General features: G+C 47.3%; 9 protein-coding genes and 1 non-coding gene across 10 annotated transcripts in view; 4 read left to right on the forward strand and 6 right to left on the reverse strand.

Moving 5' to 3' along the window:
* LOC5667992 (DNA fragmentation factor subunit alpha) overlaps nucleotides 1-2,872 on the forward strand; it is a 28,069-nt gene extending 25,197 nt beyond the window's left edge. Inside the window, exon 4 of the mRNA XM_061659610.1 lies at nucleotides 129-2,872. Within this exon, the coding sequence (XP_061515594.1) occupies nucleotides 129-558 (430 nt within the window). The 3' untranslated portion in view covers nucleotides 559-2,872. The remainder of the gene's footprint in view (nucleotides 1-128) is intronic.
* A 204-nt stretch (nucleotides 2,873-3,076) lies between these two features.
* Nucleotides 3,077-4,357, reverse strand: LOC1275313 (aminoacyl tRNA synthase complex-interacting multifunctional protein 1). The gene is made up of 2 exons (XM_314551.6): nucleotides 4,096-4,357; nucleotides 3,077-4,009 (listed from the first exon to the last, which is right to left on the reverse strand). Exons 1-2 carry the CDS (start codon nucleotides 4,228-4,230, stop codon nucleotides 3,149-3,151), a joined length of 996 nt encoding a protein of 331 aa, XP_314551.5. The 5' UTR covers nucleotides 4,231-4,357; the 3' UTR covers nucleotides 3,077-3,148.
* Nucleotides 4,358-4,589: 232 nt separating this feature from the next.
* On the forward strand, nucleotides 4,590-8,599 carry LOC1275314 (tetratricopeptide repeat protein 7B). Its single transcript, XM_314552.5, has 6 exons — nucleotides 4,590-4,906; nucleotides 4,984-5,263; nucleotides 5,654-7,140; nucleotides 7,216-7,454; nucleotides 7,518-7,714; nucleotides 7,774-8,599. Exons 1-6 carry the CDS (start codon nucleotides 4,783-4,785, stop codon nucleotides 7,904-7,906), a joined length of 2,460 nt encoding a protein of 819 aa, XP_314552.3. The 5' UTR covers nucleotides 4,590-4,782; the 3' UTR covers nucleotides 7,907-8,599.
* An 88-nt stretch (nucleotides 8,600-8,687) lies between these two features.
* Nucleotides 8,688-11,362, reverse strand: LOC1275315 (T-complex protein 1 subunit theta). Its single transcript, XM_314553.5, has 2 exons — nucleotides 10,816-11,362; nucleotides 8,688-10,667 (listed from the first exon to the last, which is right to left on the reverse strand). Exons 1-2 carry the CDS (start codon nucleotides 10,873-10,875, stop codon nucleotides 9,087-9,089), a joined length of 1,641 nt encoding a protein of 546 aa, XP_314553.3. The 5' UTR covers nucleotides 10,876-11,362; the 3' UTR covers nucleotides 8,688-9,086.
* Nucleotides 11,363-11,439: 77 nt separating this feature from the next.
* On the forward strand, nucleotides 11,440-13,330 carry LOC1275316 (guanine nucleotide-binding protein subunit gamma-1). Its single transcript, XM_314554.3, has one exon. The coding sequence runs from the start codon at nucleotides 11,558-11,560 to the stop codon at nucleotides 11,768-11,770; it is 213 nt and encodes a 70-aa protein (XP_314554.2). The 5' UTR covers nucleotides 11,440-11,557; the 3' UTR covers nucleotides 11,771-13,330.
* Nucleotides 12,995-15,755, reverse strand: LOC1275317 (uncharacterized). The gene is made up of 3 exons (XM_314555.4): nucleotides 14,077-15,755; nucleotides 13,838-13,967; nucleotides 12,995-13,771 (listed from the first exon to the last, which is right to left on the reverse strand). The coding sequence occupies exons 1-3, from the start codon at nucleotides 14,352-14,354 to the stop codon at nucleotides 13,475-13,477; spliced, it is 705 nt and encodes a 234-aa protein (XP_314555.4). The 5' UTR covers nucleotides 14,355-15,755; the 3' UTR covers nucleotides 12,995-13,474.
* On the reverse strand, nucleotides 15,607-15,747 carry LOC11175827 (U4 spliceosomal RNA). Its single transcript, XR_003025315.1, has one exon. It is a non-coding gene; the product is annotated as a U4 spliceosomal RNA (small nuclear RNA).
* A 763-nt stretch (nucleotides 15,756-16,518) lies between the features above and the next one.
* On the reverse strand, nucleotides 16,519-18,964 carry LOC133393678 (myotubularin-related protein DDB_G0290005). Its single transcript, XM_061659608.1, has one exon. It carries the CDS (start codon nucleotides 18,448-18,450, stop codon nucleotides 16,645-16,647), a length of 1,806 nt encoding a protein of 601 aa, XP_061515592.1. The 5' UTR covers nucleotides 18,451-18,964; the 3' UTR covers nucleotides 16,519-16,644.
* A 155-nt stretch (nucleotides 18,965-19,119) lies between these two features.
* Nucleotides 19,120-20,594, reverse strand: LOC1275318 (small ribosomal subunit protein uS10). Its single transcript, XM_314556.4, has 4 exons — nucleotides 20,370-20,594; nucleotides 20,005-20,160; nucleotides 19,827-19,916; nucleotides 19,120-19,545 (listed from the first exon to the last, which is right to left on the reverse strand). The coding sequence occupies exons 1-4, from the start codon at nucleotides 20,370-20,372 to the stop codon at nucleotides 19,429-19,431; spliced, it is 366 nt and encodes a 121-aa protein (XP_314556.3). The 5' UTR covers nucleotides 20,373-20,594; the 3' UTR covers nucleotides 19,120-19,428.
* Nucleotides 20,595-20,718: 124 nt separating this feature from the next.
* On the forward strand, nucleotides 20,719-22,371 carry LOC1275319 (small ribosomal subunit protein eS7). The gene is made up of 4 exons (XM_314557.4): nucleotides 20,719-21,031; nucleotides 21,391-21,558; nucleotides 21,641-21,973; nucleotides 22,123-22,371. Exons 2-4 carry the CDS (start codon nucleotides 21,391-21,393, stop codon nucleotides 22,198-22,200), a joined length of 579 nt encoding a protein of 192 aa, XP_314557.3. The 5' UTR covers nucleotides 20,719-21,031; the 3' UTR covers nucleotides 22,201-22,371.
* The last annotated feature ends 188 nt before the right edge of the window (nucleotides 22,372-22,559 follow it).

Consider the following 22,559-nt stretch of genomic DNA (forward strand, 5'->3'; position numbering starts at 1 on the left):
TTCCGCCGATGCACCCGTTACGATTAACATCCTGTTACTCATCTCCATTCACAACCATTGAATCGAATATTGCATTTTTCTCCTCCTTTTCTGTCATTCTCTTTCTATGCCGCGTTCAACCATTGCAGAATCCTGCATGAAAAACGAAAGGCTGCTGACGCAATTGAGCTGCTAAAGCTGATCGCTAAGCAACCGATCGTACGCAACGAAGCCGACACCATTGGCTGCGAGTACGAGAACGAGGATGATGATGATGCCAACAGTCACCAGTTACGCTCCTTCCTGACCGCAACGGTACGGCCCGGTCCTATCGTTAATCAACCCCAGCGCACAGATATGACTGCAGCCGCTGCGGAGGAATCTTCCACCCTGCCTTCCACGACGATCGTTTCGCTTCCAGCGGTGGGCACCGTTGGCAATTACAGCGATGGCAAGCACAACATAACCGTTCACCTGCAACCGACCGTAGGCAGTGAGGGCGAAGACACACTCGACACCACCACTTGCCTGGCAAAGCCAACGGACAGCAATCCCGACCACAGCAGCAAACCCATTTGATATCTAATGTATCAAGTCAATGTGTGCCACAAGTAGAAATTGTCACACATTGGCAGTTATTTCTATTTTTTACCCTCTTTTATGTGCTTTCGAAGAAAGTTTCTTTCTGATACACGACACTAAATTAGATGAGGGAGACAGGATATTGTGACCGTATGATATGTTCCCGTTTTTTAAACATTAGCGATATCGGCCAAAAAAGTGCCCTAGCAGGTGGTGGAACTGTGTTAAACGAAAAATCCAAATGATTAACATTAATTTAAACTGCCAAATACCGCTAGCACGGTATGAACTATATTGCGTAAAATAAAAATAAAACAAATTCAGCCAACACAAAGATAACCAATAGACGAGCATAATATAGAGCAGTTAAACAGATTCGGCACTACGTTTTTTGCAGGATAAACCAATATAATCTCAAATGCAATTGAAACGCAATTAGCAAGCATCGATCGAACTTCTATATCATAACCAGTTGCTCACAATTAACAGATATGAACAAATAGAAGACACACTGCTAAATACTGTCAAGGAACAATATCCACATTTTAAATGGCGTGCCAATTTTGCACTCATGTAGTGTAGATCCTTTGTCCTAAATCTTGTGCCACGAATGATCACAACTAATGAAGGAAGGGCGTGAGTGTTAAAGCGTTGCTTGCAGATAGAACCAATCATGAAGGAACAGTAGTAGTAAACTAAATCAGTATAAAATTTAACACACAACCCCCGTACATTATTAAAGAAGAACCAAACACAAAAACCCGTTCAAAATCACCTACAAGAAAGCTCGTTTGCGGGAGCAACACTTTTCCACACGAGCGATATAATATTGCAACACTCTTTAAAATGTAAAACCAGTAATGCAGCATAAACGCAACAGCACACACCCGGCTACACGAGACGCATACACACACGCGCAAACAGAAACACTCTACAGGAACATAAGGCAAACAAGTAATCAATTAAGAGCCGTGTGTGTGTGTATGTGTGGTTTGGGGGGTGATTATTATAAAGACTGAGCAGTTCATTTTAGTTGTTCGAAAGAGGACGTCACCCTTCCACGGACCGAAGGAACGTGAGTCGAATATTTGCTGTGCATGGAAGGATCGATCGCGTAACGGAAACGGAAGATACGGATGATGGAAATGAACTGTCTAAAATTAATCGAAAAAAAAAACATTAAACGTAGTTTCATAAACAATTTGCAAGCACTTTTGTCCGTGGATGGCGGACCCGTGAGGAGTGAAAATACGGAAGCGATAGGATGAGCAAGTTTTGGGGATACAGTCGCATACCATATTACACCAGCTCCAATTACAGGGGAAGAAAGATAAGGAAACAAACCTAAGTAAACGTAACCCAAAGCCTGACATGAAAAGAAGTGAAGCTGCACACTTTAATAGAATCGTTAAACAAAACCCAACCCTAAAGTGTGTAGAAATACTAAAGCACCAATTTGCAAAACTTGATGGAGACGCATTGAACCGAGCGAGGGTAGAGAGCTGCATGAAAGAACGATCGAATGATGTGTATTGGTTGAAAAAAGGGTGGAAAAAAATTAAATTTTGTAATGCGAAAAACATGTGGACAAACAATAGGTTAGTATTTTCAAAGATCAATTGTATACAACACGATCAGTTGCACTAACTGCGTTTAAACCGTGACATCGCCACAAGATATTGGGTACTTTGTTTGTTGAATTAACACTAAGTCAAGATTACTGAACACTTTTTTCCTCACGATTTTGCACCTATTTTACTACTGACACGCATGGAAAGGGCAAACAAAGCTAACATGGTAAATAATGTACACCAAGAAGAGAAGAAAAAAACATGAAAATTAAAGTACCACAAGGATGTGCACACTCAATTCCACATTTTCAAAGAAAGGCATGAATTCGAAACAGTATCGAGAACTTTGTACTTGACACCATCATCGATTAACCTTCTAACGCACATGCGTATGTGGGTCAATGGTAGATGTTTGTCCCAAGCATATGTCCCAAACGAAACGTAAACAGAACAGGTTAAACTGTAGGATACAGAAGGCATGATAGCCACGCAGTTACTAAATTAACTTATCAGCCAACACAACAAATGCCACACGCACAATACCCCCGGGTACGATTGGTAGGATTCTAAATGTTAATACGAAAACGGTACGTTAACAAAAGTGCATCATCCACTAAACTACTTTCCATCCCCCCCACAGCTCCACCCACAGTGCGACATAGCGCGATCCTTACGCCGATCTGCAATCTATTGACAGTTAAAATAAACAGGTTTTAATCATACGTTTAGTAAAAAACGCACACCGAACTGTTTTTTTGTCATTGTTTATGAGAAATGTTTAATGGAAAATTAAATTCCCACATACACTTTTACTTCGCGGCCAGTACGGCCAGTACGTACATGTGCTACCTAGAAGGGCTACTAATCATATCCCGGCTGATCCCTAAGTACTGATGATCGCAATGCTGGTGATGATGGTTATGAAGAAAAGGTGGGAACCGTTCTTCAGTCAATATTCTAACAAACGTTTATTGAAACGAAAGAGTATTCCTCGCCGAACAGGACGACTACCGCCTTTACTTTACTTGTACATTTTTAAGCGTCTGTGCTTTGACCGGTCCCTTCCCAGGTACGACAAAGGAACCCTCCTTGTAGCACGCCACGAGCTCACCGTTCGTCTTCAAATCCGGCGCTACCGTTTCGAAGATCTTCTTCTTCGGGTTCATTACTGAATCCGGCACGCGTGGATATCCCTCCACGTGTACCAGATCGCCCGGCACTGCGTCCGCGGGTGGAGCCAGAATCTCTACCCGGTCCGGCGTCGAAGCACACATTACCATCGCCTCCGACAGGATGCCGCGCATTTTCGCCGGCTTGAGATTGCACAGCGCCACCACCATGCGGTTCTGCATCTCCTCAATCGGCACATACTTCACCAGCCCGGAAATCACCGTCCGGGGACCGTTCGGCTCGCCACAGTCGATCTTCTCCACGTACAGACTGTCCGCGTCGGGATGGCGCGAAACTTCCACGATGCGTCCAACGCGCATATCCAACCGTCCCACATCGATCGGTGGTTCTTCGACGGCCGGCGCCGCCGGCTTACCCTCCCCGCCGGCCGGTTTTTCCTTCTTGGGCTTCTTTTCTTTCGGTGGTTTACTGTCGCTCTGCTTTTGCTGTGCCTTGGCCGGTGGCTGCTCCTTGGGACTTTCCTTAGCGGCCGGTGGCTGTGCGACGGGTTCCATTTTTACGGTCGCTGGACCACTGCCAGCCCGTACTTCATCCGGCGTGGGGACCGGAATCTGTACCTTTCCGTGCGCCACCTCCAACGAGACCAGCTGCTTCAGACAGGAATCGACCTGCCGGCGAAGCGTTTCATTTTCCGTCTGCAACATGGCGATTTTGCGTTGTATTTGCTCATTTTTTATCACTTTCAGCTTCAACGGGAAAACGGGTATTAATGTGAGATAAATGAGGTAATTGACCGCAAACGAGATACGAAAATAAAACCTGCCCGCCTTACCTCTTGCTTCAGCGACTCGAGCAGCTCCTCGGCTGCCTTGTTGTTGGATAGAATGCGCTGCAGATCACTCATCTTCACTAAACGCGGGACGGACAATATTCGTTTTACGACTGTGCCAAAGGTGACACCAAACATTGGCTGCAATGTCCGAGGAAAGTGAACCTTGAGAAGGGAACCGGTATTGGAGGAAAACGATATCAAAACACCACGGAACGTATCCGCAACGCAACGTGGAGGAGGCCTTTCCGAGCTGTCAAAATGATGAGTTTTTCTTTTTATTTTCTCAACGAAAATAATACACCGAAAACTGAAAAATTAGTAAATAAAGAACCTAAAAATGATGTAATTCATAAAAATAACAGCGCACATATTGTCTATTTTTACGTTTTGCGATTTTTCTAAATGTTTATAGAACTTAACGGTCATTACAAATGAACAAAGAAATGTCAACTGCATTTGTTGGTGTTGGTGCGTTTCCGATGATAACAAAGATCTGTCAACTCTGTCACCCTGATAGGAAAGGGAGAATCTATGGAAAAACACCAAACACGGCCGCTAAAATTGAGCTGTTTTGTAATTTTTCTCACCCTCCGTAGGGATTTTATCGATTAAAGCATAGAAAAGGGACAACAGACTGCGTAGGGCAGTGCGATAAGTTATTAGACATAAAGTGCTTAACCGTACAACATGACTGGACGTGGCCGTAATCAAGTGACGAAACTCGAATCCTCCATCGAGCAGTGTCGCAGTGAAGGACGATGGAAACGGGTGATCGAGCTGGCCGAAGAGCTCAAAACGGGATACCCGCAAGGTGCGTATGAGTCATAGCGACGCTGGGGAGGGACTTAGTCGTATCGTAATCTCACGGCCGTGTCGTTTATGTTGCAGAATGTCTTGCCAACTTTCTCACTGGCGAAGGGAAGCTGGAAAGCTACCTCGAGGAACATCCACCGATAGAGGAAAACTACTCCAAAGCAAAGCTGGGACTGTCCGAGGCCAAGCGCTATCTTAATTCCGTCACGGGGGAAAATGGAAAGAAGGCTGGCTTTGCACTGGATGCACATTTGTTGCTAGCCAAGCTTTACTTTGCCTGTGGACAGTATGAGGAGTCGCTGCAGAACTTTGTGCTGGCCGAGTTGAACACCCTATCGGAGAAGCATCTTTCAGCGTAAGTTGGTCTTTTATTTAAAAAAAAAACTAGTTAATTGCACAAATACTACACAACGCTACGCAATTCCGAGGTGCCGATTTCGGATAAGGGCCAGATTCATCTCGATTGTTATATTTTATTACTATCTTACATCCTAAACTGGTAACGATACTATTCCGGTTTAAAAACTGATATCATAGGTCCTACATAGGTCGAGGAACTGATCCTGAAGCTATCGCGATTTAAAAATTCATTCTTACCGTGGGATGATGTCTTTTTCAAATTCGAATTCTATAACTGGACGAAGTAGTCAATTCAGAAAACAAGAAGAAAATACGAATCACCCAGAATTACCAAACAATGTATACTTATAGGAAAATCTAACACTTCTGTTTTCCTCGTTTCCAGGAGAAGTATACGAATCCTTGCTGAATCGTACGCCATCAAAGGCATGTGCCTGGAGAAGAAAGGCTCAAAGGCACCGTCGAAATTTAAGCAGGCGGAACAGGAAGCGGAAATGATCAGTTGCTTTGAAAAAGCTGCCGATCTGGGCATCCTCTACCTGCAGGGGCAGGATAATACCAATCAAGGTGAGGTACGTCGCATGGGTGCAATCCTCGAGACGGGCCTGCAGCAGGCCCCGATTGTGCTGATAAAGGCGGGAAAGCTGCAGAATGCCATCGACCGTTATCGCGTCATGTTGAGTGCGGTCGAAACGAGGGCCACTCAAACGTTACGCCTTACACTTGCCCGCCAGCTGGCGGAAGTGCTGTTGCGCGGTGTATCGGGCACCATATACACGCTTCCGACCAGCAACACACCAACACGCAGTGCGTCCGGCGGTAACAAGCGTCTCTGGGAACCGCGCAAATATTCCGGCCGGCAGCAATTCATCCCGAAGAACCAACACGAGGAAACGATCCTGCTGCTGCTGATTGCCGAAACGCTCGCCGTACGCGATGCCGTTCTATCGCAGTCGCCCGAGTTTCGTGACGCACGCGTACACTCCCTTGGCAATGCGACGGCAATTTACGATCTGCTAACGTTGGCCACCGTACGATGGAACCAGGTGGCATTGTTGCACGATTCGCTCGAGAAGGCGCTGAAGTTTGCGTTCGGCGAAAGTCACGTGTGGAAACAGTACGCGACCTGTCTGATGGCACTCGGGCGCTTCAAGCACGCGGTCTGCGCTCTGAAGGAACACTCCAACCTCGAACCGGGCGATAGTATGTCCTGCCTAATGGCGGCTCGCATCTGCTACGAACATTTGGATCAGGTAAAGGAAGGTCTTGCTTTTGCCGAGGAAGCCCTGCGGAAGGAGCTCAAAGCCCCGGTGGGACGAAGGTCGCGCGCTCAGCTGTACGTTGGCATTGGGCTACAGCAGATGGCCGTATCGTCGAATTTGGTATCCGAGCGCGACCGGTACAATCGGCTAGCGTTCGAAACACTCGAGCGTGCCGTCCAGCAGGATCCAAACGATCATCTGGTGGAGTACTATTTGGCCTGCCAGCATGCACACAACTTCAACATTACGGAGGCACTGGTGCACATCACGACGGCACTGTCGCTCCGGGCAGAGCATGCCTCCAGCTTGCTGCTGTTCGCACTGCTACTGACGGCAAACCGACGTCCGAAGGAGGCGCTTGCCGTGGTGCAAGATGCAGTCGAAGAGTTCCCGGACAATTTGAATCTGCTGCACGTGAAGGCACATCTGGAGCTGTATCTGCGCGACGTCGAGACGGCCCTCGAGACGGTGCAGCAGATGTTCTCCATCTGGCGCGAGGTATACGAGGTGCAGCTCGCGAACGCTGCCAACGAGCACGACAATGAGAAGCATTCGGACACGAGGAGCGTCATACAGATGCAATCGTCTCAAATGTCTGACAAAGATTCAAGTAAGATAGAAAGAACCCCATCTTTCACGGCTGCTGTTGCTGTCTAACGGTCCTGAAAATGTTCCCCTTTTACAGATTCAATTCACGCAGCATCGTTGGCGGCATCACGCATTGAGCACGCGCTTAGCGAAGCGGCCAGCTCTCTTAGCTCGTTCAGTCCCCGACCCGGGCCACAGAAGGCTTGGATGATTCAGTTCAAAATTTGGCTTCTGCTAGCGGACGTATATCTAGCGATTGAACAGCCAAACGAAGCGATCAACTGCATCCAGGAGGCAAGCCTCATCAATCCTGTTTCGCATCAGGTTATGTACATGGTAGGGAAGGAAAATATTGTTAGCCGTTATGGGTATATTGATTCTAATGATTTTTCTTTACAGCGAGGCCAAATTCACATCTTCCAATCCCAATGGAATGAAGCAAAGCAATGCTTTCTTAACGCCGTCTCAGCGAACCCGTACCATACGGACGCGTTGCGAGCGCTCGGTGAAGCACACCTAACGCTGGGAGAACCCCGGCTGGCCGAAAAGACGCTGAAGGACGCGGCCAAAATTGATCCAAACTGTCCCAAAATATGGTAAGTGTCAGCCACTTTTATTGAACAATGAGCCAGGATTATAATAACCCTCCTTGTAGGTTCCTGCTGGGACGTGTGATGGAAAGTCTAGGAGATTACACGGCTTCAGCTGATTGCATGGCAACGGCACTACAGCTCGAACCGTACTGCCCGGTGTTGCCATTTAATGCGATCGGTCTCGTTTTCGACTAAACCTCAGTAAAGTTAATCTGTGTGAAGATTTTACCCTGCTCAAAGCAGCTCACTCAACACCACCAGACCGCGGACACAATTGTTCCGTGGAACGAATGTTCATCACCCGTATCTATTTGACTATTCTTATTGACCGTTGACTAATTTTAGGATCCAGATAATCAAACCAGTGCTATGCTCACGCTCCTCCCCTACCGTTTCCACCCTGGTGTGCGTGCATAATTCATATCAGTTTTAGCAAACCCCGAAAGGTGTCGGTCTATTTTAGAGCAAAAGTATTATGCCACAATGTATGTGTGTCATTATTGGGTAGCGGGATAGTAGAGGTTCACTCCCTTGGATGCATTTCAACCTTCTAGTTATTAGTGTGATGTTTCGTTACATATGTAGGATAAGGCACTCCAATCCCAATCTCTTCCCACTTCCCCCCAGATAGTTTTGTTTTATCACACTGTGATTGTATCGTTATTCATAAGTTTAAATGTTTTGTTTACAACGGACACGTCTTTGAGACGATTTATGTATTGTAGAGACCGTTGGTGGTAGTCAGTATGCGGACATGTATAAACAGAACTGGTGTTATTCTCTCTTTAACAAGCTCGGGTTCATCATCACGATGTATTATCAATTGCAACGTTTAAGGAAATGGAAACCAAATATATACAATAAAGTTCGGACAATGGTTAAATGAAAGCTGGCCTGATCTTTACAACAAGCCGCCCAAGATCGGATGTCTTTCAGAAAGAAAGCCCAAACAACTAGCATTGATTAGAAATCACGATTAGATTATCCTTCCAGCTTCTGGAGGGGATGTTAGAAGCTTTATTTGATTTCCTTTTCCGCCACACATGTTCATTATCAACATAAAGGTGGTGTGCGCAGTGAGTACAATTGCTGGCAGCTGAGAGCAGCACAAAGGAAACATCCAGTGAAAAAAAAAGCCACAGCAGCCACTGCCAGTTAGTCCCACCCGCTCGAGATGGAAAAGGTGGTGTGCGGTTTTATATTTTAAGTGCAGCATAATGTGTAATATTAATCTTATATCCTGCAAGGTGTTGTTGTGTGAACGAGCATAAGTGTTAGCAATGAAGATAAAATTAGAATTAAAGTGCAGACGAAAAATGCTGATGCAACGAAAAACGGGGCCAAGATGAAAGTGTTACCAGCTCCAAAGGGCTGCTTACGATTCGTCGTCACTTCCGGGACCGCCCGCACGCGGTTTCGGTCCACCGGCCCGCTTCGCCATGATGATTTCGTCCACCTTCAGGATCGTACAGGCAGCACCGACGGCATACTTCAGTCCCCAGTACTTTGTCGTGTACAGGTCGAAGATGTTCTTCGTCGTGACGTCGATCGTGGCCGGTTGTTCCGATTCGATGTCGAAGCCTTCCGTCTTCTTGCCCTGCTTGTGTGCCAGGTACAGCTGGTGGACTACCTCGGTCGCGTTTACGCCACTGTTTTCGGCCAGCGCCTTGGGGAAGTACTCCAACGCCTTAGCAAACTTGCGCACCGCGTACTGCTCCAACCCGGGCAGCGTATCGGCGTACTCGGCCAGCTGTTGGGCCAGTTCGATTTCCACCGCACCCGCACCAGGCAGGAAGCGCCCATCGCGCGTCAATCCCTTGAACGTGTTAACACCATCATCGATGACACGCTCGATGTCGTCCATGTAGTTGTCGGTGGAGCCACGAATAACGACCGTCGCGATGCGGCTTTCCGTGCCCTCCGATTTGAAGATCGTCACCGAAGTGTCGCCCAGCTCGTGCAAGTACACGTTGTCGCAGTAGCCCAGCTCTTCCGTGCTCGGCGGCGTCAGCCGGGGCAGCACCGTACCACCGACGGCCTTGCTCAGCCGGCGCAGATCGAATTTGGAGTTCAGCCGCACCGCCATCAGACCGTACTTGTTCATGTAGTGCAGAGCCATATCGCCAAACTTTGCTCCGGCCACGATCACCGTCGCGCCCGTATCGACGATCGCCTTGATCTGGGCCTCCAGCAGGTTCTCCTCGCCCTGGCTGAACGTTTTCAGCTCGTCTGCCGATTTGATCAGCACCGTGCCCTTGGTCTCCGTCTGGATGATGTCTACCGGGCAGGAGTAGAGCGCAATCTTGGCCTTCGTCGCCGACGTTACCTCACCCTCGACGAACCGCTTGAACACCATGCCTGGGATGACCTCCGACATCTGCAGCCCGCTGCCCAGGATCTTGCACACCCGGATGTTGTCCACGTTGAACGTGGTCTTCTCGGGCATGATCGAAATGCACGCCTTTGCGATCAGATCGGCCAAGAAGTCCTCGTTGCCGAGCTGTTTTGACATGACCGTCGCACGGATTGCGTTCCGCACCGGCACCAGGCTGCGGTAATCCTTGATCTCGTGGCAGGAAAGCGTGGGCAGAATGTCCAGCGTCTTCTGGAGCGCCTTCTCGTAGCCCTCGGTAATGTCACTGCTGGTAACACCCAGCCGCAACAGCTCTTCTGCCTCCTCCAGCAGGGCGCCGCAGAACACGACCACGAAGTTGGTGCCGTCGCCCGCTTCCGCCTCCTGCATCTGGCTCGCCTCAATCATCAGCTTTGCCGCCGGGTGTTCCACATCCAGCTCGCGCATAATCGTACCGGCATCGGATGTGACGAACTGTTTCTCGATATGGTTGATGATCATCTTGTTCATGCCGTTCGGCCCGTAAGCCGAGCGGACCGAGTTGGCGAACTCCTTGCAGGCGTTGATGTTACGGTAGACCGCTTCCTCGAGACCGGAATATGCCTGCAAATAAGCATGTGCGTGTGGGTGTGTGAGACTTCTCACGTGAATCATCATGCGCCGAGGGGAAGTGGGTTTTTTTCGCTGTGTACGGCTCCACCGGCATGTCGGATGGATGTTTTCCATCGTGTTGGGTTATTTTTCAACTTACCCGAGCTCCTTCCTTGAGCATCGACGCAAAACCGGGTGCTTTCGGTACATGAAGAGCCATTTTTGTGCACAGATTTTTCTTATTTCAGGAAACAGCGGCTGCAAGTCGAACAAAAACGCAATGCTCTCGCTCTCGGAACGGTATTGCTTGCTCCTGTTCTGCCTTGTGAGGTTATATTGGAAGCTGTCATTTTAGCCCAATGCGTTTAGCTCTCTTCGTCCGTTTCTGCATTGATGGCAATCGGTTTGTTTGAATGTTTGTTAACATTTGTGAAGTGATAGAAAGCAATTGAACTCATGTAACAATGACTGTAACAAATCAACGTGATTTAATATGTTCCAGGTACAATTTGCAGATCATATTTTTGTTTCTGCATAATTTACCACAGTTGAACTCGACACCAACTGTCAAAACGGAATGTCAAATGAGGGGTACAGAAATTTTTCACCAATAAAAAAAACTACGAACGAAACGATCATCCAATTAAAGCTTTCTGGAATCTCTTCGCTCGCAGCAAAAAGTCCCCACAAAGCCAAGTGCAGTTCACACGCCCTAAATAAAAGGCATCGATATTCGGCAAAAAGTCATCAAGTGCCGTGAACGCAGTTGTTCCCCTTTTAGCCCGTTGGTGAAGCAATCCGTGTTGCGGGTTTCGCATAGCTGCACCTGCTTGTTATTTTTTTTCTGTGCGCGGAAACTTCCCGTAAAAGCATTCACCATAGGGCTATCCGAGACAGCCGTGATGGATATAATGGCCTCGAATCTGCAGCAGCAACGAGCAATCACCGAGCAGCTCCGGCGCGAAGCTGCCATCCAGCGCATCACGGTGTCGCAGGCCGTGGCGGACATCGTGAAGTACGTGACGGAGCACCAGGCCGAAGACTGCCTGTTGGTCGGGTTCTCCAGCCAGAAGGTGAACCCGTTCCGCGAGAAGAGCTCCTGCAGCATTCTGTAAGCTTGCCTGCACGATGGATGCTGCAGTACTCGTTAGTTTTGCCCCTATTTTCGCTGGAATGTAGGAAACAGATCCAGCGGAAGGAACAGCTCTATCGTCTCTATGGCGCGATGACGTCATCCGGAAAAAGGAGGATGAGGAGGTAGTATAGGAAGCATGCTCAAAATTGTACCGCCAAGATAAATTGATGTGTTAAGTGTCTATTTGGAAATGGAGTAACCGTGCCCTCCCCGGTAAAATGCAACAAGAGAAACGCACACAACAATCCCGTAAATCAGCCTACAGCGAATGTTGCTCGTACAACAGTTTGCGTGAGCAAAACAGGAAGCGCAACAGTTTGTTGCTTCGAATGTCACCCGATTACTCACATCGCTAACACCAACCCCATATCTCATCCCACTCCAACCTCAACGCTTCTCGTAGGATAATGTAAAGCATAGAAAAGAACTCAACGCCATCAAATAAATTATACCACCCAATAGTGTGGTAGAGTGGAAATTGCAACCTCCTCGACACAGTCTGATCAGAAAATTCAATCCAACCATATTTACCGTCACCACCGGAACCACCGCCTATACAACCGTATACAGGAGGATGATGGGTGTTTTTCTACCTGGGAGGAATACGCCCGCTCGAAGACGGTGGGACACCTACCTACCCCAACTAGTACCGTGTTTTTATAGAAATTTTACTCCAGTACAGTAACCACCCGTGTCACCAATCGCTAGAAAGGCAAAGTAGAAGAAAAAAGGGCAAAATGCATCTCTCTCTATATATTGAAACTAACCAACAGACTGGAGTTTTCTCAGACGCTTCCATTCGTTTTTAAAACCTACACGTATACTGAAGGATGGGGATTGAAAGAAGGGAATTGCTAAAGTGTTGCTACCACGCTTTCCTATCCATTTATCAGAAAGCAGGAATCTCATTAGCCAACCAAAAACTCAACAAAAAAAAAGTAAACCAAATATTTAGAAAAACGTACGAAACAAAAACAATACTTCTTCTTCCACCAGAACAAACCAAAAACAAAGGAGCAAACTAAACATCAATACTACAAGAAATGGGTAAAGCAACACAGGACAAATAAGGTAACCATAACCACCACCACTTGCTCTCGGTTCAAAGGTGTAGTAGGCCAACAATTAGACTTTATATAGCTGCTGACTGTCGTCGGTGTTGTACAAGTATATTAGGGAAAGAAAGCGCGTGGAAAAGCAAAAATCAATGTTACTACTATATTATATTTACCACACTACTGACACACTCACACATACATACACCACACCCAACAAATCCGCCCGTTGGTTCCAGTGGCCGATGGGGCGCGATGTCACGCTCGTCCCCCTACCAGCAGCGTGTGTGGGGTGATGTTAGCCAGGGCCCGGGGTGGTTTTTCCGACCGGTTTCTTCCCTACTGGCTAGCCAACACGCTAGCGATCGATTGTTGCGGAATGGCTCGAATCGCGGACGGCAGCGGCGCCGGGTGGGTAATATGTAAGCGTGCAACAAAAAAAAAAACTAATAAACAGTGGACTATTTAAATGTGTCGTGTAAAAACTGCCCGTGCCCTACTTGTATAAAAAAGTATCCGAAACTTCTTTTTTGTGTTTTTAAAGGTTGCTTATATTAAACGCCACTCAATCCTCCTCCGCACTACCTACAAACGGACTTACGGCCATCCCGCTAGGCTGCCACCCTCCCTTACCACGCATTCAGCCACTTGAGCCGAGAATCTTTTCGTAACGTTTCCCCGTCTATACGATCTTTGGCGTGACGAAGCTGCTCCGCAGCGGACAGCTTCGTGTTGGTCACCTCCGCTGCCTCTAGCTTGCGTATCACGACACACTCGCCATCCTCCTTTAGGAACGTTCGCTCGATGTCAGCCTCCGTCGGTTCGCCGTACCGGTACGTGATCGGAAGTATCTCCACCAAATGCTTCACCTTCCACAGGCGGGCATTATTTTCCGGGATGTTCTTTACCACGGCGACCGCATTTTTCTACAAACACAAGGTTAACGAGAATAAGGCGTCTGTTTCGGGGTTAGCATCGGTTAGTTGCGTTACCTCATACAGTCCCAAGCCGCGCAGTATCCGCTTTTCCCAGTACGGCAGCCCTTTGATTGGTTTCATACGACGAACGCTGAACAGTTTCGAAGGTTCTCCATTCAGCGCAGGTAGTTCACGGTTGTTGTCCCTAAAAGCAAAGCCCAGTCGTATGATATGATGATCGACTCGTTTGCCTCGCTTCGGGTATGCTACAGTGATGTAAACACCACACGTGCTCCTGGTACACGAAACCTTACCGTGGGTAGTAATAAATCTGGTCCTTCAGGATGCCATCTTTGTAGAGGAACTTTTTGTTCGGTTTGCCGTAGTGTCGGACTGAAACCAGGGCTTTCAGCTGCTGTCCCAGCAGGGTGGACGACGATTGGAACACTTTCAGCATCTTGCGGTAAAGCCACCCGGCAGCAGCTTGAGAATGGTTTACTTTACATAACAACACTGTGCGCTGCCGCTTGCTGCGATTCGAGCGTGTGTCTTTTGTGTCACTTCGGGGAAAGACAGTTTGACAGCTTCGCATGCTTCGAAACGAACGGGCCGGAGGAAAGGAAAGGAAAGGTAGGGAATGGTTTGTTGAATGCGGGAAAGAATTTCACTATTTCCTGAATGGATTCTTTAATGCAGCGTAATAAATGTATGATTTTAGACAAGCAAATGATGCATATTTGATTAGAACACCTTACGGCAGGGGTCAGCAAAGACTGGCGGCGATGCGCAAGAACCGTCGAGATTGTAAAAAGCTCAAAAAATGCAAAGAATTTCTGCGTGATCCAAAAGGGAAACGAATCTTAGTCGGCTAAGAATGAGCTAAAAATACAGTCTATGATGATTAAAACTCGATCCCTTGGTACAGTCGTCAACTAGAACGACTTAACAACATGCCCGTCCTGAGTTCAAGCCTGAATTGGACCGTCCCATCGTAGAAAGGATTGACTATCCAGCTGTGTCGTAATGAAATAAGTCACGAAATCCTGAATAGACCGGCATGTCCGCGTAGGACGTTATGCGAGATACAAAAAGAACGATTAAAACTAACTGAATGTGAATTGTGAAAATTAATCTACTTACGTGCTTTCTCATTTTAACTAGAACTGCTAGGGACTTTAGTCTTGCCAAATAATAATTATTTCTGAAAAGTCCTCTTTGTTTCGGCAGTCAAAATACCTTGTATCGGTGGATGATTCAAACGGAATAAAATATTATTCACTTAAGAAATTGGGACTCAATTTAAAGAACCAAACAGAATATACATCGACGAAGAAGAAACAACTGTCGCTAAATTAGCTTTTGATACTAACATGACAAGTTTTTCTAGTCCTACATTTTACATTTTATTTTCTTTCGGAAAACTTTTTGATTAATTTCCAGGTCCAGGAATTTAAAAGAAAAAATAAAAAAATGTTTCTAAATAAATCATTGAAACATTTGGCCAGTAATAAGAGATGCAATTGCTTCAGAACCGCGCTCATTTCCCTTGAAAGTTATTCACCCCTGAAGCTAATGACTCCACCATGCCGGTGTATCAAGCCGGTTGTCAAATATCACGAAATAAACAAACCACAACCCAATGCCGGCTCGCGAAGAAAATGATTTCACGGAATTGTGTGGTCATTGAAACATCTGAGAGGATTCAGTGTTATCCTGTCGTGAAAATATGTCTATTGAACGTATTAACCATTATCTAACCACAGACCATCACTTGCAGTGATAGCTTTTCAGGTTAGATCACTGGGCTAAACTCTACTAGATACTTTTTGTTTAATGAATTGTTACCCCTTTCGGGGTTTGCAAAAATTGCCATAGCGGACGGTATTTCACGTCCCCAAGGCGGGGTATTGGTATTAGTTTTCAACTAGCAATAATCGCACCTCGGTTGTACCTCATTGGTTACGATATCGCCACTGCGCAAAGCTAACCCAACACTGCCCTTCCCGACCGTCCTCATCTAACGCTGACGTGCTGCTCTAGCGATACATAACACACCACACTTCTAACGCAGCTTGCCCTGATCTGCACGCACACCCATACAATCGCATCTCCAACCGCTGCACGCGGTACCGTTCGGGCCGAAGGGATGACTTGTGCCGCTCGCCAAGGCGCGTCCGGTAGAAACCTGTTTGTTGTACCCCTGCTGTTCGCCCAAATTCTGCATTTGCAAACCAAGGGGTGGATGCATTTTCCTTGCACTTTTGCACCCTTGCATGATGGGCGATTTACCCTTTTTCTATGGTCCTGCTTCAAGGTTGAATAAATCTGCATGTCCTTCAGCATTAGGGAAAATGGGAAACGATTATTTTGCAGCGGTCAGTCAATTTGCTATTTTAAGGGATTAAAAATGCAACACCAAGCGGTTTGTTTTAAACTGCATACTTTTGAGGCTGTAAAATATTGTTTACAATATTATATTAAATTATCAGAAAAAACGGCTAAACATGTGCCGTAATAATGGAATATATTATGCAAAAAAGTTTAATTATTAATATAAATTTTTTTTAGATAATTATTTACAAATAGTACTAATTGTTATCATGTGTACGCTGTACAAAGATAATATTAGAAATGATAGAACAAATCGAAGTTGAAAACAAGGATGCTGATCGTACAGGCGTCGCTGCTGGATGGTTTGCAAGAACATTTGTACGGTTCTTTCTGTAAGTCAGGTAAAAATGCAAACGGAACCCCTATTTTTCCAAGGATATTCGGTGCTTTCGTTTTATTGTACCGACCGAACCGTCGTCCAGGTAAGAAGCAAATGTAAAGGTGAATATACAAAAAAGCCCTTAAAATGATTCAACGCATCCGTTCCCCGCTTATTTGATGCGTACAACGTCCAGCAACCGTTGGGACAAGGCCGCCGAATCCATCACCATACCGACCGAACCGCTGGACCGTGCGGAAGAAACACACCTTTGCTGATGCTGCAGCACCGAACCGGGCCGGGTGTTGCTGGCCGAAACCGTCACCACCGTTCCCGAACTGCCGCCACCACCCGGCCCAATCGTGTGCTTGACCATGTCGCGCAGTGCGGCCGTCGTTTTGGCCCGATTCTTCAGCTGATCGAAGATGCGCTTTTTGCTGTCTTTGAACTTCTGGAACCGACTCTCCCGTACCAGGATACGTTCCTTCAGCAGCGACAGCTTGTACCGCTCCTGCTCGAGCGTTTGCTTCAGATTGTGGGCATGCATCTTCCGCTCGAGCTGATTGTCAATCTTCAGCCGGCGCCGGTACACGTCCATCACTCGGCGCCGCAATCCTTCCGCACGGTTGGCACGCTCCTCCAGCGTTTCCACCAGCGACTGCCGCCAAATGTCCCTATCGAGCACCTTCTCCTCCTGATTAACCGTAGCGTCCTCGAGGCGCTTCAGCTCCCGGCTGCGACGTTCGCACTCCCGGATGCCCTTCTTGATCTCGATGTTCTTCAGCAGACTTGCCGACCGAAGGTCCTTCTCGTTGATTTCGTTCTGTATCTTTTCTATCTGCTGCTGCTCGAGCCGGGCCAACCGTTGCTTTCGATTGCGCACCTCGATCATCTCGATGGTGCGCTTCTGCCGGATGGCTTTCCGATAGTTGCGCTCCTGCTGATCGAGCAATGATTTGCGGAACACTTTTTCCTGCTCCCAGCACTGCTTGGCCAGGACGGCCTCCTCTAGCTGCTCGAGCTCCTTGATGCGCTTCAGCACCATGCAGTGCAGGATGCGTCGATCGTGATCGGTTAGATCGGCACGGCCCGCGATCGGATCGGCGGATGATGGAGTGGCCGCCTCCGATTGGAGCGAGATTGCGTGCAACCGTCGACAGATGGTGTGGTAGTCGGTGGACATTGCGGAATCGGTACCGGTAGTGTTATCGAGCGAATCCGCCCGACCACGCTGAGAAGCGGAACGCGGTCGTCGGACACCAGACCCACCGGCCGAAGATGGGTTCTTTTTTCCTTCGCCACTCGCCACTCCATTGCGAGACCGCTGCTCAGGCCGGCTTTTGTACGACGAAAGATCGCTCGTTGAAAGGCATCTTGTGGTGATTTTATTTTCAAGCAAGGCCCCCTTCCTATCAATGTCCGGTTCCGAGGACACTTTTGTCGAGGACGCGCTGGACGCAGCGGTTCGGTTTCGTCGAGTTTTGGCACACGATGCTCGAGCCTTTCGTGGAACTTCAGTCGAGCTTTCCGACCCTGCACCCGTCATGCAGCTAGTGCTACCGAACGGTGTTCCGTCGGTATTATCGTCCGTGCCTTCCCGCCGGTTGCCATGGTGATGGCGATGATGATGGTGATGATGGGGAGCCACATGGTTGTGCTGCAACCGGTGGTGCACGTTGTAATTGATGTGCAAATTGTAATTGTAGCAACAGTTGTAACTGAAAAGGGATGAATTGTCGCTACTGCCAGCACCACCAACCGGGGCGCTACAGCAATTTCGAGCGTGCCTATGGTAACCGATACCGTCACCACAACTGCTGCTACCCGGTACTGCCACCGATGTATCGGATTGCTCCGAAGCGGGTCGGGCCGGACTCTCGGATTCAAGCGAGTGCACATCGTAATCTACCCGATTGCTATTACAATCGATCTTCGATGAGCGGAATTTGCGTTTCAGCTTACTTTTCAGCTTCCACATGCCACAGGGAAAGAGAGTTTTAATCGCAAAAAATGCCGACCGTTTCACTTGCACTTTCGAAACGTGTGCGCCCAACTAACGATAACAATAACATGAACGTTCCAGACTACTGCTGGAGGGCACCCGGGCTGAATGTTTTTCGTTTATCGACCTAACGTTGGCAAACATGACGCTCCTTTAGACAAAAGCCCCATTCCTTGCCATGGCAACCCGGGTGAGGTAAAGGTGGTAAAGGGTTGCTAGTGACTACCTATGACGACGGTATTTCTGTAAAGAGTTTTCTATCGTTATTCCGTAAATGGAATTGGCTGGGGGGTGTAGATACATGTGTGGAAATAATTAGACAATTACATTGCAGAAATTGAATGTTTACAAATAGATGCGAGGGGAATTGTGATGGAATTTGTAATACAAAACGGAAATAACGATAAAGCGAACAATTGTCTGCTATGGCAAGTCAGTCATTTCCATTGGATACTTTCAACTGGCACAGCTCAAACGAAATTTTGGGGTCAGTACTGGACCAGACGTTATTTTGACTGATAAATTTAGAACCATCATTGATATCTGATAAAACATACTATGTAGATGAAGCGTTAACAATAATTCAATAATAAAATATTATTTTCTTTCGCTTATGAAATTAAGTAACATAAAAATCCAGATATGTGCCCTTTTAACGTAAAAAACGTTTAAATACTTTGTTTTCTTTTTATTCCGTGTAATTTGCTACATTCCTTGTCGATGGTAACTCTACCAGGAATAAGCAAATGTACACGGAGAAAAGGGGCTTGTTGTTTGGTTACTATACTTGGATGTTAGTGCAAGTAACCGAACGTTTTATACACGGTAACACTCACTACTTCCATTGATGGTGGGTGAAGTAACGAACGTTACCATGCGGTCGAGCCACCAGTGACAGAGAGAGAACCCGATCACACGATGCTGTTGCTCGGGAGCTTTTGGTACTGCAGTAGCTTATGGGTCGGCAATCGTCACCTCAACCTCTACACCAGGTTCCATGTTAATCGAGGTGATTTGTTTCACGATTTCCGATGGCGAGTGCAGATCGATGATACGCTTGTGGATGCGCATCTGGAAAAAAGCAGTAAAGAAGGATCGATTGTTTAGTACAAACAATAGCGAGCAGCAATGCACCTGCGGCAGTGCGAAGCGAGGAAATGTCCGAGACCAATGGAGACTTGAAAAATTATGAACCATTGATCAAGCACTATGACGTAGGACGATTTTATCTTGGCCGGTTTTTCGAAAGTGCGGTTACCAGTGACTACGAGAGCCCCAAAACGGACACTTTGGTTTTAAACTTGCCGTACCCGGGGAGGGCGATATATGCAGATTGTGCAAACTGAACGTACCTGGAAACGATCCCACGTCTTGGAACCCTCACCGCAAGGAGTCTTACGGGTGGTGATGCGAAGGATCTTGGTCGGCATGCGAACTGGACCCTGAAGGAAGTGGCGAAAAAAGTAGCGAATTAGTTTTGTCTGTTTACACATCCACAACAAAGAAGAAAAGTGCAACAGAAACACTTACCTTCACACGCAGCTTCTGCTTCTTGGCTCCGGCAATCAGATCGGCACACACCTTCTCCAGGCTGCGAACATTCCGGGAGGTCAGCGTGATACGGATGCGGTGCACGGTCGCGGTCTCAACGACCGGCTTCTCAATGTCCTTGGTAGCTACGGCAGCCTAAGAAAATAAGGAAAAATCAGTAAAATAATCACTCCTGAATCTGTGACACGTGTAGCTAAAAAACACAGCCAGTCCCGCGCGCGGATACCCGCAGAAACCTAACCTAGCTTATGCCATCACGATTGTTTTTAACAAAAGTGGCCTCATTCAGCGGATTTACCCCCATTATCAATCGTTTTAATCGCAGCATAGGGTGTAATATTTACCATATTTATCTTCGATTGAAGAGAAGAGTTTTCTGGTCGAGATAATCAACAAAAGATTGACCAGCGCTGAACCAGTCCAAACCTCTCTGTTGTACAACTTTTGACGAAATGGACGAGTGGAGGTGAGCGCTTCAACGTCATCTGTCATTAGCTGGCTAGAAAAAAAATACCGGTTGGGAATATTGTCTGTTCGGAGAATATCGTACTTGAATCATGCAAAGGGTAAAGGCAAATAAACTGAAAAAAGATATACGTAGGGTGCAAATCGAAGGTAATTCAAGTCAACCATCGGTTATATCCTTAAATCGCATTCTCAACTATGCGTTTTTGGAGGAATGTGTTCTGTAATTTATTTACGTTTATCCGTAAAACCTATGGGAGTTTTTAGCATTGAAAAAACAACACAATTTTTGACATTAATTTTCAAAAACATCGAGAGTACTGATTGATTAGAAACAAAGTGAAAACGGTTGTAAGCATAAAATCAACGTTCTGCTCAGCCCTGCACGCTGCATGACAGTTGACAGTTGCGGCGAAGCGCGTTGCGAACTTCCGGGCCAGAAGGGTAACAACTGTCAATGCCGAACTCCTCTCGCTCTTTTTCCGGGCATCTTTGATGTGCTAGTGGACACATTTCGTTGTGAACCCAAATAAAAATCGCTGTAAGTGTTGCTGAAAATGTGCCAATTCCCTCGATTTGCCGCTCAACCGATAGACGAATGGTGGCCACACGCGACGAGTGTCGATTGCCGATGGCTTGTGGAAGCTTTTATTGGAGAAATGCGTCGATTTGTGAAACCGTGTACCGAATGCGATTCGCCGTTCCCGGTGGTTGATGTTGTCAGAAGCGGGAGGGAAGAATGTTGATGACATGACACCCCGGTGTGGCCGTGGACAGGGCGTATATCGTGTTGCATGCGCTATCGAAGATGGAATTGGCCAGAGCCAGGTTATTGTTGTTGAACGTAGTAAACAAGTATTAATGTGATGGTTTTCTCTTACCCCCCCTCTTCCTTTTTAGATGGTGTTCGGTTCCAAGGTGATCAAAGCCGGCAACGGCGAACCCGATGCGTTCGAGACGCAGATCGGCCAGGCCATCCTGGAGCTGGAGATGAACTCGGATCTGAAGCCGCAGCTGCGTGATCTGTACATCACCCGCGCGCGTGAGGTCGAGTTCAACAACAAGAAGGTAGGCGCGCGCGCACCGGACACGGGAAGAGAATCGAACTCTGGTGGCTGATTTGTGTGTTGTGTTTGGGTTTGCATTTTAGGCGATCATCATCTACGTGCCGGTGCCGAAACAGAAGGCCTTCCAGAAGGTACAGACCCGTCTGGTGCGCGAGTTGGAGAAGAAGTTCTCCGGCAAGCACGTCGTGTTCATTGCCGAGCGCCGCATTCTGCCCAAACCGATGCGTGGACGCCGCGACCCCAACAAGCAGAAGAGACCGCGTTCCCGAACGCTCACCGCCGTGTACGATGCCATCCTGGAGGATCTGGTATTCCCGGCGGAGGTGGTCGGCAAGCGTATCCGCGTCAAGCTCGACGGATCCCAGCTGATCAAGGTGCACCTGGATAAGAACCAGCAGACCACCATCGAACACAAAGTGAGTAGCTGTTAGAAGCGGGGGAATGGTGTTGCATGTTAAAGCTTGAATATCCCTCTGTATTCAGTGACTCAATTCCATTCGAGTTGATTATTTCGTATCCTTCGATGTTGTGTATTAATGTTGTGTGTTTGTTATTTTTCTTGCAGGTTGACACTTTCGCGTCGGTGTACAAGAAGCTGACTGGCCGTGACGTTACGTTCGAATTCCCAGAGAACTACCTGTAAAATATAAGGGTTGCGTGCTAGTGGATAGCCGAAGTTTGCAGCAGCTACAGCACTTGATTATTGGAGTGTTTGTGCTACTGGAATGTGAAAGATCGGAGAAATCGGGGTGGACGCAGAAAAGCCGTTAAAAATATCCAACAAATAAAAACCTGTATGGATAGGAAAACTTAACCTCCTCACTTCATGAAGAGATGATTTGAAACCGAAACGTGATTTATAGCTCTAACGGGAATGAATCCATTTTCATTCGTGTCGTTTCCGTTCCGTGTTGGTGGTGAGAAAAGGTGCAAATGTTCCAAAGGAAGCCGGTTAAATTAATTCAGTGTGGATTTCAGAACATGCAGTGAAAGGTCAATCAG

This window comes from Anopheles gambiae, chromosome 3 (genome assembly GCF_943734735.2).
Source record: "Anopheles gambiae chromosome 3, idAnoGambNW_F1_1, whole genome shotgun sequence".
In the NCBI taxonomy this organism is placed as follows: domain Eukaryota; kingdom Metazoa; phylum Arthropoda; class Insecta; order Diptera; family Culicidae; genus Anopheles; species Anopheles gambiae.

Bases quoted from the DNA above. Each gene is read 5' to 3' on its own strand.
- LOC1275315 (XM_314553.5), bottom strand. From the start codon at position 10,875: ATGGCTCTTCATGTACCGAAAGCACCCGGTTTTGCGTCGATGCTCAAG. The intron at 10,668-10,815 runs GTAAGTTGAAAA...GCTTATTTGCAG, and splicing joins TGCTCAAGGAAGGAGCTCGG to GCATATTCCGGTCTCGAGGA.
- LOC1275318 (XM_314556.4), bottom strand. The intron at 19,917-20,004 runs GTAAGTGTTTCT...CACTTCCTTCAG, and splicing joins AGCAGAAGCTGCGTGTGAAG to GGTCCAGTTCGCATGCCGAC. The intron at 19,546-19,826 runs GTACGTTCAGTT...GCTTTTTTCCAG, and splicing joins AGACGTGGGATCGTTTCCAG to ATGCGCATCCACAAGCGTAT.
- LOC1275317 (XM_314555.4), bottom strand. From the start codon at position 14,354: ATGCGAAGCTGTCAAACTGTCTTTCCCCGAAGTGACACAAAAGACACA. The intron at 13,968-14,076 runs GTAAGGTTTCGT...CTTTGCTTTTAG, and splicing joins CAGATTTATTACTACCCACG to GGACAACAACCGTGAACTAC. The intron at 13,772-13,837 runs GTAACGCAACTA...TTGTGTTTGTAG, and splicing joins GCGGCTTGGGACTGTATGAG to AAAAATGCGGTCGCCGTGGT.
- LOC1275313 (XM_314551.6), bottom strand. From the start codon at position 4,230: ATGTTTGGTGTCACCTTTGGCACAGTCGTAAAACGAATATTGTCCGTC. The intron at 4,010-4,095 runs GTAAGGCGGGCA...TTCCCGTTGAAG, and splicing joins TCGAGTCGCTGAAGCAAGAG to CTGAAAGTGATAAAAAATGA.
- LOC1275316 (XM_314554.3), top strand. From the start codon at position 11,558: ATGGATATAATGGCCTCGAATCTGCAGCAGCAACGAGCAATCACCGAG.
- LOC1275319 (XM_314557.4), top strand. From the start codon at position 21,391: ATGGTGTTCGGTTCCAAGGTGATCAAAGCCGGCAACGGCGAACCCGAT. The intron at 21,559-21,640 runs GTAGGCGCGCGC...TTTGCATTTTAG, and splicing joins TCGAGTTCAACAACAAGAAG to GCGATCATCATCTACGTGCC. The intron at 21,974-22,122 runs GTGAGTAGCTGT...TTTTTCTTGCAG, and splicing joins AGACCACCATCGAACACAAA to GTTGACACTTTCGCGTCGGT.
- LOC133393678 (XM_061659608.1), bottom strand. From the start codon at position 18,450: ATGTGGAAGCTGAAAAGTAAGCTGAAACGCAAATTCCGCTCATCGAAG.
- LOC1275314 (XM_314552.5), top strand. From the start codon at position 4,783: ATGACTGGACGTGGCCGTAATCAAGTGACGAAACTCGAATCCTCCATC. The intron at 5,264-5,653 runs GTAAGTTGGTCT...CCTCGTTTCCAG, and splicing joins TCGGAGAAGCATCTTTCAGC to GAGAAGTATACGAATCCTTG. The intron at 7,715-7,773 runs GTAAGTGTCAGC...CCCTCCTTGTAG, and splicing joins CCAAACTGTCCCAAAATATG to GTTCCTGCTGGGACGTGTGA.